Source organism: Barbatula barbatula (genome assembly GCF_947034865.1).
Source record: "Barbatula barbatula genome assembly, chromosome: 5".
Lineage (NCBI taxonomy): Eukaryota > Metazoa > Chordata > Actinopteri > Cypriniformes > Nemacheilidae > Barbatula > Barbatula barbatula.
This window is the reverse complement of record NC_136769.1, coordinates 22,016,188-22,028,305: the sequence shown is the minus strand read 5'-3', so window position 1 is coordinate 22,028,305 and position 12,118 is coordinate 22,016,188. Positions and strand designations below refer to the sequence as shown.

General features: G+C 40.0%; 1 protein-coding gene across 2 annotated transcripts; it reads left to right on the top strand.

Moving 5' to 3' along the window:
• The first annotated feature begins 2,304 nt into the window (after window positions 1–2,304).
• Window positions 2,305–11,712, top strand: pecam1a (platelet and endothelial cell adhesion molecule 1a). 2 transcript variants are annotated; one of them, XM_079456020.1, is made up of 15 exons: window positions 2,305–2,421; window positions 2,524–2,547; window positions 3,886–4,179; window positions 4,263–4,544; window positions 4,647–4,907; window positions 6,407–6,676; window positions 6,977–7,261; window positions 8,074–8,349; window positions 8,427–8,565; window positions 8,654–8,730; window positions 9,173–9,226; window positions 9,311–9,376; window positions 10,192–10,263; window positions 10,908–10,930; window positions 11,481–11,693. In XM_079456020.1, the coding sequence occupies exons 1-15, from the start codon at window positions 2,367–2,369 to the stop codon at window positions 11,526–11,528; spliced, it is 2,226 nt and encodes a 741-aa protein (XP_079312146.1). In that variant the 5' UTR covers window positions 2,305–2,366; the 3' UTR covers window positions 11,529–11,693. The 2 variants fall into 2 exon arrangements, with proteins under 2 accessions (XP_079312146.1, XP_079312145.1); XM_079456019.1 differs by having other exon boundaries at window positions 2,320–2,421; window positions 11,478–11,712.
• The last annotated feature ends 406 nt before the right edge of the window (window positions 11,713–12,118 follow it).

Sequence of the window (12,118 nt, the reverse complement as noted above, 5' to 3'; positions counted from 1 at the left end):
TGGATGTGAATGGATGGATGGACGGATGTAAATGGATGGATGGGTGTGAATGGACGGATGGACGGATGTTAATGGATGGATGGACGGATGTAAATGGATGGATGTGAATGGACGGATGGACGGATGTTAATGGACGGATGGATGGATGTGAATGGATGGATGGATGTGAATGGATGGATGGACGGATATTAATGGATGGATGGATGGATGGATGGATGGATGTGAATTGATGGATGTGAATGGATGGATGGACGGATGTTAATGGATGGATGTGAATGAATGAATGGATGGATGTGAATGGATGAATAGATAGATTTATGGATGGATTTTTTCCCACAGATGAAAGGCAATGTGTTGCATAACCAGCACAACTACACCTATGTGCTGAATACACTTCTATGTGCTGCAGTGCTCCTAACACAACACTGAAACAGAACGCAAACTAGAGTTTAACAAGCATCAGGAAGACAATTGAGAATTCATTTTGGCTCCACTGAAGCTGGAACAGTCAGTTCTGCTTCCTCATTGAGTCGTGACTCTGATGCGGCCGTCTGGTCTTGGCATCTATCTTCACGGGCAGCAGGACATCCTGTGTTCGACATGGTGTGCTAAACGTGATTCACCACCAAAACTCAACCTGTTTTCTGCTGTTGTGCAACTCAAAGAGGTAGACGCACATTCAAACACAGTCATTTATCACTTTTAATTCAAGAGGTCCCTCAGGCGGGTGGCTAAAGGAACTGGCACGAATAACAGGCTCTCAATGGAAGCGTCGCACAGGCAGGTGCAGTGATAATAAATCTTCTTGTCCGCAGCATCGCTCCCTGTTTTGACAGGTAATTCAAGAGTTGGGGGGGGTTCGCTCATTTTCGGTCTTTGGTGAAAAAAAGATGAAGCATCATTCAGATGTAATATCTACATTAAACTCTGCCTCTGTGAGGACCCTGTGAGGATGTGCTTGCAGCCAGTACTCTCTCTCTGTAAAGCAAGAGTGACACCTAGTGGTCAGGCTAACATACTGCACAGTATAATAGTGAAGCAGAGAGAGAGAGAGAGAGAGAGAGAGAGAGAGAGAGAGAGAGAGAGAAAGAAATCCCTGTTGATCTCAGAGGTTGTGTTGACGTTTGATTTCAGCACCTTTGAATGAGTTTAGTCATGAGTTCTCAATGTACCCAACATGGCTTGATGTAGACTTGTGAAATATCAAAGTCACTTGAGAGAGGGTGGAATTGCTTTTCTGTGGTCTTCTGTCTACAAACACATTGACGAGAGTCTTGCTTTTCACTTCAGATTTTAGTTTTAGAGTCACTTTTCTACTTTCTTGCACTAAATGGGAAATTGCTAAGATGCATTGTATACATTGACAGTGTCAACACGGTAGTTTTAGATACAGTATATTTAAAAGATGGTATTAAAGACACAATCATCACATTTATTTCTCCCAGACATCAGTGAGCTGAAAATGGAAAGTGTGTTATGTTTTATTGTCTCAGATATTCCTCCTGTGAAAAAGGAGACTCCTTCTGAAATCTCACAAACGTCTCCATTAAAATTTCAGAAGAGATCTCCACAATTTCTCAAACTGAGCTCTGCAGTCAAAAGTCATTATTATTCAAGATCTGAATATTAATTCAGAAATGTATCATCCAATTGACCAAAATCCAGATAGTTTCATCTCCATTCATGCATTTCACACCTCCAGACTCTGTATCCAATTGTCTCATGTGTTTCTTTCTCTGTTATTTAAGTCTCTTAAGCAATACATCTCAGACTAACTTGATATTTAAAGAAACATAACTGAGAATATCATACGAAAGAACACAGCTTTCCTGTGGCTCAGTGGTCAAAGCACGGCGTTAGCAACACCAAGGTCATGGGTTAGATCCCAGGGGAATTGCAAATACTTAGAAACAAATGTATAGGACAATGCAATGTAAGTTGCTTTGGATAAAAGTGTCTGCTAAATGTGTAAATGTAACATGATCAACAACATTCACCTCTGGGATGGCACCTGTCTAACAACTCACAATGTCATGGCAGGAAAAATGAATGCCACATCTTTGGTGACTTCAACCTGTCCTTCACGATGCTTTTTCGTGATTGGTTATGTATTAATATGTTGCTTTGAAATGCAGCACTGTTACATGTGACCTTTCAGACGTGCCATAAGCAAAACTGCACTGTTTCCAAGGGGCTGGAGGAGCGGAGCATTCAATTACACACATCCTGAGGAAGGAACAGGTTTCCTGATCAACATTAAACAAAGAAAGGCGTTTCCATGTGATAAGTGCAAGCGTTCCTCAATGCTCTGCATCTCACACCATCCGCATGCATGTCTCCTTGTTCATGAACACTCACCTGTAAGGATGAGCTTGTGTTATCTCTGTCTCACACTTCTTCACGCCGGCCTGGCGACACTGTGTAAGGATACTTGCCGTTGTAAGATTTAGAGGTTTTCATCCGTTTTTTTTACCAGCTTCGGTCTTTTCTCACCTCTTTCTCCCCTTTCGCTCTAACCCGCAGGGCAAGCAGTCGACACGCAGGCAGGTAAGTCATTTATTCACTTTCAGTCTAACTGCACCGGTGACAGTTTCGGGACAGTAGATTCTGTCAGTGATAAAGTGGTTATTTTTACCTCTCTCAGAGAAACCTAACCTCTTGATTTATATTTCTGGAAAAAGGGAACGTTGAAATATATTTCGACAGATCTTTGCCTTTGTGAGGCTCATTGGATGTATTTTTAGTCTCCGATTCATCCGGATGCATTGATCCTTCGGAGATGCTTGTTAGGTGCTGTTTGGCACTTCACAGAAAATCTGAATTTCCTGCAACTTCACAATGTTTAGTCTGAGATTAATTGGATGCCCAAACAAAATCAGTCATGCAAATTCTGTCCAACAAACACTTCACTTGTCTGGCCAGTGTTAACTCTGGGTTTGGTTTCAACGTAGTGTTTACTGAAGTGTATAGTGGAGAACTCTGGTTGTGTTTGAAGGTGTGTTATGGCAGAAATCACCGGCTTTGCTTTCTTTGGGGAATGTTTTTCATTTGTTGATGTGATTTCCTTCCTTCCCTTTTTTATGTATGGAACAAACTGACTTCCACACTCTCAATGCGGCCTTTCTTAAGGAAAAATACATAAAGAGGAGATGGTTTCTTTTGATGTGCCAACCTTGTACGTAACGTAGTGTGGAGCCATACACTCTTAAAAATTAAGCTGCTTTAAGGATCTTCACAGCGATGACACAGAAGAACCATTATTGGTTCCACAAAGAATCATTCAGTCAAAGGTTTTAATAATCTGAAGTGCCTTTTTTCGCTACAAAGAACCTTTGACAGGTTCTTCGGATGTTAAATGTTCTTTATGGAACCATTTAGACAACAAACATTCTTCTATGGTATAGTGAAGCCACCCTTATTTTTAGGAGTGTACGGGTGCGTTCTTTATTCCTTTGCCAAAACAATCTCAATTTTTTTTAAATATTCAAACAATGCTTTAGACAACAAATGTATGAATTCCGTTGGTCGGTAGCTTTATTTATTGGAAGTTTGATAGCACATAGTTTATGTTAAATACATCTGGTGGCCCCAGTTGAGAACCGCTGACCTAGACAGTGTTTTAAAGGAAAAGTTTGATCAAAATAATTTAGTCACTCTCATGTCATTACAAACCTGTATGACTTTGATGCAGGGCATGAAAGAAGATATATTAAGAAGTGTCTTGGTGGTTTTGTGTTCGCACAGTGGAAGTTAATAGCGTTCAGTGATTTCCAATTATTCTTTTAAATATCTTCTTTTGTGTTCTTCAATGACCTTAAGCCATTTTCTCAAGGTTACTTCTGTGTTTACAGTATGTTGATGTTACCTTCGGGTGTTTTTGTCCAGCATTTACCATTAATCAGGTGGTGTTGACTTTACTTCCTGGTAACAAAGTGATGAGTGGCACAAACGTGATCTTGCGTTGCGAGGCCAAAGTCAGTCACAGCCTCCCCAAGCCCCTCCCATACAGCTTCAGCTTCCTTCAGGACGACCAGGTGGTGTACTCCAAAAACATCAGCCATGAAGTGGTGGAGAGAACTTTGTCATCGGTCCGGGTGTCCAACTCTGGTCTCTACCACTGCACTGTTCGCATCTACGACAGGTTCAAGAAGAGCAGCAATCAGAAACTTACAGTCACAGGTCTGTAAACTGTCGAATAAAGAAATTCAAACTCTTACCTTAAAAGCTAATAGCTTAAGTCTAATAGCTTTAATCCCATGCAGGACTTCAAACGCCAATGTTGATAGTGAAGCCTGATATCATATCTGAGGGGGAAGATGTTAGTGCCACATGCAGCGCTCTAGAGGAAAATGGCGGCCTGATTTTCTACTTTTATGAGAACAACCAGGACATCAAACAAGTGCCGAGGTCCAGTAACTCTGTGACTACGATGCTTACTATGCAGAAGCTCAACGAAACCTACCTGCAGTGTGCCTACTCGGTTATGATGCATCCGGGTGAAGGCATGTCTAACAAAAGCAACACCCAGAAGATCATTGTGAAAGGTGACTTAAATATGCATAAATGCGTTGCATATAAAATACAAGGCTGTAATAAAAGAAATTAATTAAGACATAATGCTGAGAGCATGCTTTGCTTTTAAACAGACCTAGACAAGATCACCCCGAGAATATATATCAAACCTAGTAAGAATGTGGTTGAAGGTGACCGGGTGAACATCCAATGTGAGGTGAAGGACCCTTCAGATCTGGCCGTGTTCCTCACCAAAAACACCACTTTACTTCAAAAGTCTCACACAAGCTTCTTACACAGCTTCACAGTAAGAGCCGAGGATTCAGGGGACTACGTGTGTAAAGCAGAGAAAGGCAACGTGCAAAAGACAGCAAACTCTCAGTTGAACGTAGCAGGTAAATAACTTCTAAATTAATATTTCTATGTATTTTTGGGTTACTTTGTCAAAATGCAAGGTATGTCAAACCCGAGAATGCGGGGTAACCCGTTTCTAAAAGAGGGGTAACTTAGTAACCATAGTAACTTACTCTGTGAACCTAGCCTGGTCGGGAGCAGGTAAACCCAGAGTTTTTTTCGGTCTTTTTTAAAATGCAAGTGGTGAACCTAAATCATTCATTCATTAAAACAGTCATTCATGGCATATTTTTTTTATCACACAGAGACCATCTCAGTGACTAAAATGTCATATGTGCTTTTATAGAGGATCCTGAATGTGAAGAGGCTGCATTCATTCATAGGGATGTACTTTGATGTCAGGAGAGCTATTTATGAGCCAAGTGGAATTTTGTCATATCCCTCTGCATTTTTTAATTAAATCGGTACCATTTTTCTTTACAGTGAATTAGATATGTCAAAACACATCATCCATCCTTACATCCATAACACCAGCCATCGTAGCCATGTATTACATCGGAGCATATTCTTCTTTCCCTTACACTTTCTCACAAATGCTAGTTTTCTATGGAGGATAAGAAATGACTAAATAAAGTGTATAAATAAAGTGCATGAATAAATAAATAAATACTGACATAAATGCAGAAATGAAAAAATAAATGTGAAAAAATATTAATTTGGACGTGCAGCCATTCCTACCCAAATCTGCTCCGAGAAGGGTTTGGAGTGGACCACTGATCAGTCTGACTCTGACACGAAAGTCTTACACCCTACAAGTGTCGTTTCATTACCATCACCAGAGAACTGATGGGGAGTGACAACAGGTTTTATTTCTGTTGTTTCATTCATTTATTCATTCATTTACCCATTAATGTGTTTGTATGTGCATGTAAAGTGGAAAGGGTGCCTCGCTCTCTAGCGCTTTCTGCCACCATGTTGCTTTTTTTGGTGTCCTTGCAATGGTGAATGGTAATATCAGAGCTCTATGGATCATGGCTTGTCGTAGTCGTGGTGCACGCGCTTAACTAAAGATTGGCCTGCCCAGAGTTGATAGAACTATCTCAAATCAGCTGATCTGAAACCAAAAGCTCAAAGTTTCACATCTCAGTGAGGCTTTTCTGTTTTTACCAAGTGAGTGATGTTCTTGGGTCAACATCATTGAACATGATTTCAATCAACCATTCAGATTTGAGGGATAGGTCGAAAATTAATGTGAAGTTTAAGATTAAAACCAGTATAATTTCCATCTGGTTTTAGGAATAAATTATGGGGGTTTGGGGTGGTTTTTCTACAAAAATGTTGTTGCAGGGTCAAAAAGCATGTTGCTAAATCAGTTTGAGATTGGATGTGAAACATCATATGTCACAATGGAATTTGTATTTTGGTAACCTGACTTTTGTGCTCTTTGGAATTTGTATTCAAGTTTGTTTGAGCTCTTTAAAATAATTAATTATGCAAAAAAAGGATATGTAACCACTTGATTCTCATTTTCACCTTATAGAGCTGTTCTCAAAGCCTATGTTAAGACTGAACCCATATCAGGTGTTTGAGGGGGATAGCTTTCATCTGAACTGCACCAGTGATGTAAACGTCACACATAGGATTAACAAAGCAGACTTCAGGTTCATTTTGCTCAAAGAAGATCGCCCTATTTCTTCAAGACCCTTCTACAGTGACATAGCAAGTTCCGCCACCAATGGGAATTACGCCTGCATGGCCATGGCTAAGGGAGTTAACAAGACAAGCTTACCATTCATTTTCAAAGCTAAAGGTGAGATTTATGTACATTATCCACACAGTTACATGTTATAACACGTTTAAAACGTGTTATTAAATAGTTATTACAGTTTTATAACATGTAATAACATTGTTATACAAAAGAGGATCAAGGATGCCTACGTAACACAATGCAGGGAATATGCAGATTCCAATGCCAAAGTAGATAACAATCACATACAACAATTTCCAAAACTGTGAGCAATAGTTGGATTTAAAAATAAATCAGTTGTACTTTTTGAATCCAAATTCCAAATTATTTGTTTATGCTTCCAAATTCTACTGTCTTTTCCAGTTCCTGTTTCAGCTCCAGTCATTCATGCGGTGGCTAATGTGATTGTGGGACGGCCGTTTAAGGTTTTGTGTAAGGCTGAGAACGGAACTCTGCCCATAACCTACACATTACTGAAGGATAGGAGTCCAGTGGCTGAGAGGAGGGTGATGGAGGCGGCTGACATGGCCATCTTTGACATAACCTCTATCAGTTATCCCCTGGAGATCAACAGATTCACATGCCAGGCGTATAACCAAGAGGCGTCACTCAGCAGGCCCAGCAGCCCCCTCACAGCACCAGTTATAGGTGAGAGGGTCGATTTCTCTCCACAAACTGTGTCTTACCTGTTTTCTCTCAACTAATGCTAAAACGAATGCTATTTTTTTATTATTCTGATGTTTCTGTTTTAGAAACTAACAGTCTTTAAAAACTGATTGACTTTCATGTCCTGCACCAAGTTCCAGTCTATTCCTGCTCTGCAGATCAAAGTCTGCATGCTAAAGTAAGCACTGCAGTTTGAGCCATCCAGCTGTTCAGAGAGAAATAATGACAGCTGGCATATGTTAAAATATGACTGGATGAGACACGCTCAGTATCTTGTGTATTGTCCAATGCAAAGATAGATGGATGAAGAAACAATGCATGAAGTGTTTTTGCAACACAATCTCACGGGGAATTCTTCACATGGTCACAAAATTGAATCTATTGGTATGTGTTCATTAATTCATTAAATTAAGTACACAATTAGATAATACCAATTGAGGGCAATCGGTTACCAAGCAATGGTTAATTTTGTTCAGTGTGGTCGCATTAGCTAGTAAAAAAATATAACAAATTATACGTGGTGTCTGAATAATTTTCGTCACGCAATACAAGAATATCAAAACAATCTAATGGGAATTTGTACCTATTTTAGGGGTGGCTCATTTGTGTCTCATGCGTACGTTTAATTATGATTTGACTTCGCGTTTGTGATTTTAGGGTTTTGTGAGGTAAGGGCTGATATCAGGTTATAATTATATCAATTATATCACATTTCGTGACTGTGATGTCATGAGACTGGGGTTGTATCAGAGGTCTTCAAATGTCTTGTCACTGTGTTTGTCTGTCTGTATTAGAACCAGTCTCCACTCCAGTCCTCATGGCGATCGGCCTCACTGTCACTGAGGGCTCTGACCTCTACCTTATATGTAAAGTACAACAGGGAACTCAACCCATCACCTTCAGATGGTATCATGATGGCATTTGGATTCCTTCATCCACCCAGGAGGTCGGACTCCTACAAGGCACACATATAGTCAAGGCCATCGAACGAGAGCAGAGAGGCCGATATTACTGCGAGGCCACCAATTACGCTTCTGAAACCAAAAAGAGTCCTCCAGTCACCATCACAGGTATGTTTTTAAAAACCACAGATTTTGAGATAATCTCTGCATTGAAACATTTGAAACATTTTGAGTGTTCTTTTCAGTCAGTTTAGCCGTGTGGAAGAAAGCTCTTATCGGAGTGCTTTGTATCTTACTTTTGGTGGCTATCATCATAGTTCTGATCGTCCTTCTGAGGAAAATGTCAAACCCACGCAGAAAAAAGCAAGTGAACGAATTATCAGTGTAAGACTCCCTTTCCTTCTTATTGACATATTATTGTTGAGCGTTTCATCTAACTTATCTTTCTGTGTGGATACTTTGGCTTTATCAGAAAACCAAGACCTAGATCAGGGGACCCCATGAGAATGAGTCTTACCCTTGATATTGAAGACAACACTGCTCTCAATGGTAACACATCTCAACATACAATTTCATTGTGTAGCCGAGAGATACGTAGAAAAGAACGTACAGTTTTAATGCAAGTTGTTGGGTTGCTTTTGTATTTTTGAAGAATTGTTCACCCATCATTATAAAATCATCCACAAATCATTCCAAAGCCTATCTGCCCTTTAAAGAACTGCATGATGTGTCTTCATCATTTTGTGCACAGCCCGTTGGCATATTACTGGCATATCTGTCAGGATTTTCTTCATGCCTATTTCAAGATTTATGGCGTTCTCAGTTCAATTGGTCTTTATTCTTTAAAGACAATGTATCACAGATAAATCTTCGGACCACCTCTGGTTACCTCTTGGGTTAGATTAGGACGGTTTATTATAATATATTTTATTACTTTAAACACTGAATGTAAGACAATTGTTCTTGTTTTATTTTTGTTTATGGCTCACAGGAACTCCATGTGTGATGGGTAGAAATGTCTGGAGTGAACATGTATCCTGTTCGGGTATGTGCTGTGCTTTAAAGAAGTACTACTTTTGGATGGTCTGTGCTCATCTTATTTTATGATCTGCTTTTGCTGTTATACTAGAATCTGATGGTCATAGTGAAGAAGAGTCTGAGCTGCTTCAACCAAAGGAAGTGGATCCCAGCATAGGTCAGGTGCAAACGTTAATAAACTGTCCATTTTAAAAAAGATTATAGTTATTGTGAGTTTAGTATTCTTTAGCATTGCAACACCAAGGAAGATATTTGGAAGAATGTCAGTAACCAAACTGATCTCATCCCCCATTTACTGGAATAGACCGTTTCATTAGACATGCGCTCCTGTACTGCCCTTAACGTCCGGTCTGTGTTTCTTTATCGGTCTGGCTAGTGTCTAACGATATAACTATTTATATTTGATCTAATTTATGTGTAATAATTGTATTAAATAAACAATTTGTTGAATTTTGATGTTCATTTTATTTGGTCCTGTAGCTTTGACGCATTTAAAGAAACCGTATCGGAAAATAACAGCTAGTGGTTGAGCTTAATATCGCAGTCTAAATTCAAAATATTGGAGAGACAAGTTTAGCCAAGTCTTGTTTGTTAACAGAAAGAATCCACAGGCACTGTGCGCAATTGTGCTCCAGAAGTTAAGGGCAGTCCCTGTTTATGCGCAGTTTGTTGCGCATTCCTCCAAATATCTTCCTTTGTGTTCAGCAGAAGAAGAAAATGTGTACAAGTTCGGAACAATCTGAGAATGAGTAAAATTTTCATTTTTGGCTGAACTATACCTTAATCATTACAGAGCTGTGACCTATTTTGGGTTGTGAGAGTGACCCACAATTTCACTGAAGTATGATATGAGGAATGTCTATGCAGTGCTCAAACAGTGCTCTTTTACTATAGTGAAACCTTGGTTCATTTTCATGACAGTAATAATGATTTGGGGCTCATAATGATATGTGATTGTCATATTTTTATTAGAAGTTCCTGTGACGAAAGATGTAGAACCTGAACACAATAGCCAGTCTATAGACGTCCAGGTGTCCACGCCAGGTGAGCTCATATTCCTCTATAAGCTTGACCATATCAGGCAATAAGTGTAAACAAGTGGAGCGACATGAGACGCCAGGTGTCTATTTCCTGTTCTGGTGGGAAAGAGCTTCCTGTTTTCACAATGGGCCCTGGAGCGTCGTGTTCCTTTGCCCAACTGACACAGAAAGTCGCCTATTGTTTCCTCAGCACAAGTAAACACTCGGCAGCCCTTTTCCTTAGTTGATTAATAGATCAAATCGTTGTGGTATGTGCGTGAAACAATGCTAAAACGCAGAGGTCAAGCTGTAATGGGATTTGGCTTGGCCTCGTAATGCCAAACAATGGCTGCATCTGCAGGAAAGCAGATTACTTACACACTTAATTTAGCATGGCACAAACACCATACACCACAGGCATGGCAGTACTCTTCCTGGGGATTTGATCGGAGCTGGATCGGAAACTTTGGTCCTCATTGCTAAAATGATGCATGCAATGAACTATGATTGTATGTCCGGCCAACCAGAATAAATGTTTATATTGTAAATGTAGAGTTGACAATTATGATGGGATATAAGACTTTGCTTGTGCTGCTTGCGCTTAAACTGTGAAATGAAAATATAGAAATTCCTGCTTCCTTACTGGGATTATCCTCCGTTTTTTTGTAGGGGTTTTGGAGCAGCCTGAGGCCGTAAGTGATGCACAACACTGACACAGACACACGAGTCCACATGTCGGTATGTTCAAATAGTTTCATCACAGTGGGGGCCCTCTGGTGGAATAAACACGTACTACACGGGGAAAAATACTGTTTCAGTAGCCGAGTCTCTTGAAGCCTGTTAAGGAAATGTGCCATTACATTTACCCCCAGATCAACTGAAAAGAAAGAAGTGCACCTGTATTCTGCGTACAGAACTTACAGGAGTTCTCTTTTAATATCCCCATGACATCGATTTTCAGGTTTTATTGTAAGAAATGACATTTAAAATGACGTCAAACGTAGAATATATTTTGAGCATGGAAGTAAAACACGACTGTGACATTCTCTTAATAGGTTTCATAAGACATCGGTACGTGACTACAAAAAAAGCATCACAATGTATCGTCCTCGGTGACATTTCTATATTAGTTTAGTCAGTCAGGTAATCGTATCCATCATCTGCATGAATATCATCTATAAATCATTGTGTACGCGGGTGAGTGCAGGCCGTTTGTGTATATCTCTTTTTCTCTCTCAGCAGGCAGCTCTGGAGTATGCACAGCTCAACAGTGAACAAGAACCGGCGTAAACAGCTTCTCTACACAACCTGAAGCTGAACATCACAGACAGTGTATTGATGTTAAATAGTTCACAATGTATTGGTGTTTTGTTGTTATTATTTCTTGGCCTGGATGTTTGTACCATGAGTGAAGTGTGATTTTTATACACCCAGTGATTAAAATCTGAACAATTGAATAAAACAAATCAGCTTTCATTTGTGTTTTGTTGGGAGGGGTCAAGAACATGAGGAGCCCCTGAACCGCTGGAAAAGCCAAATCTGTCACATTGATCGTGTGAGCCATTTACTAAAGATCTGATCCACTAGCTTTCACAAAAGAAGATACGGAAGTCAACGGAGGTCGATGTTGTTTGGCTACCAACATTCTTCAAAATATCCTCTTTTGTGATCTCCAGAAGAAAGAAAGTCAATGACATGAGGGTGAATAAATGTGTTTGTTTGAACTATCCCAAAAAGCGACTGTGGAAGTTTGTTTGCACTTTATTTATTCACAGCAGGTTCGATGTGATATGGGGTGTCGTGTCACGTTTTAGTGACTTTGGATGGTGCCAGGCTTCTTAAAGGCTCTCGTGTGCGAGTCATGAGCTTATCTGCGTGAC

Bases quoted from the DNA above. Each gene is read 5' to 3' on its own strand.
- pecam1a (XM_079456019.1), top strand. From the start codon at position 2,367: ATGAGCTTGTGTTATCTCTGTCTCACACTTCTTCACGCCGGCCTGGCG. The intron at 2,548-3,885 runs GTAAGTCATTTA...GTTTTTGTCCAG, and splicing joins AGCAGTCGACACGCAGGCAG to CATTTACCATTAATCAGGTG. The intron at 10,264-10,907 runs GTGAGCTCATAT...GTTTTTTTGTAG, and splicing joins CGTCCAGGTGTCCACGCCAG to GGGTTTTGGAGCAGCCTGAG.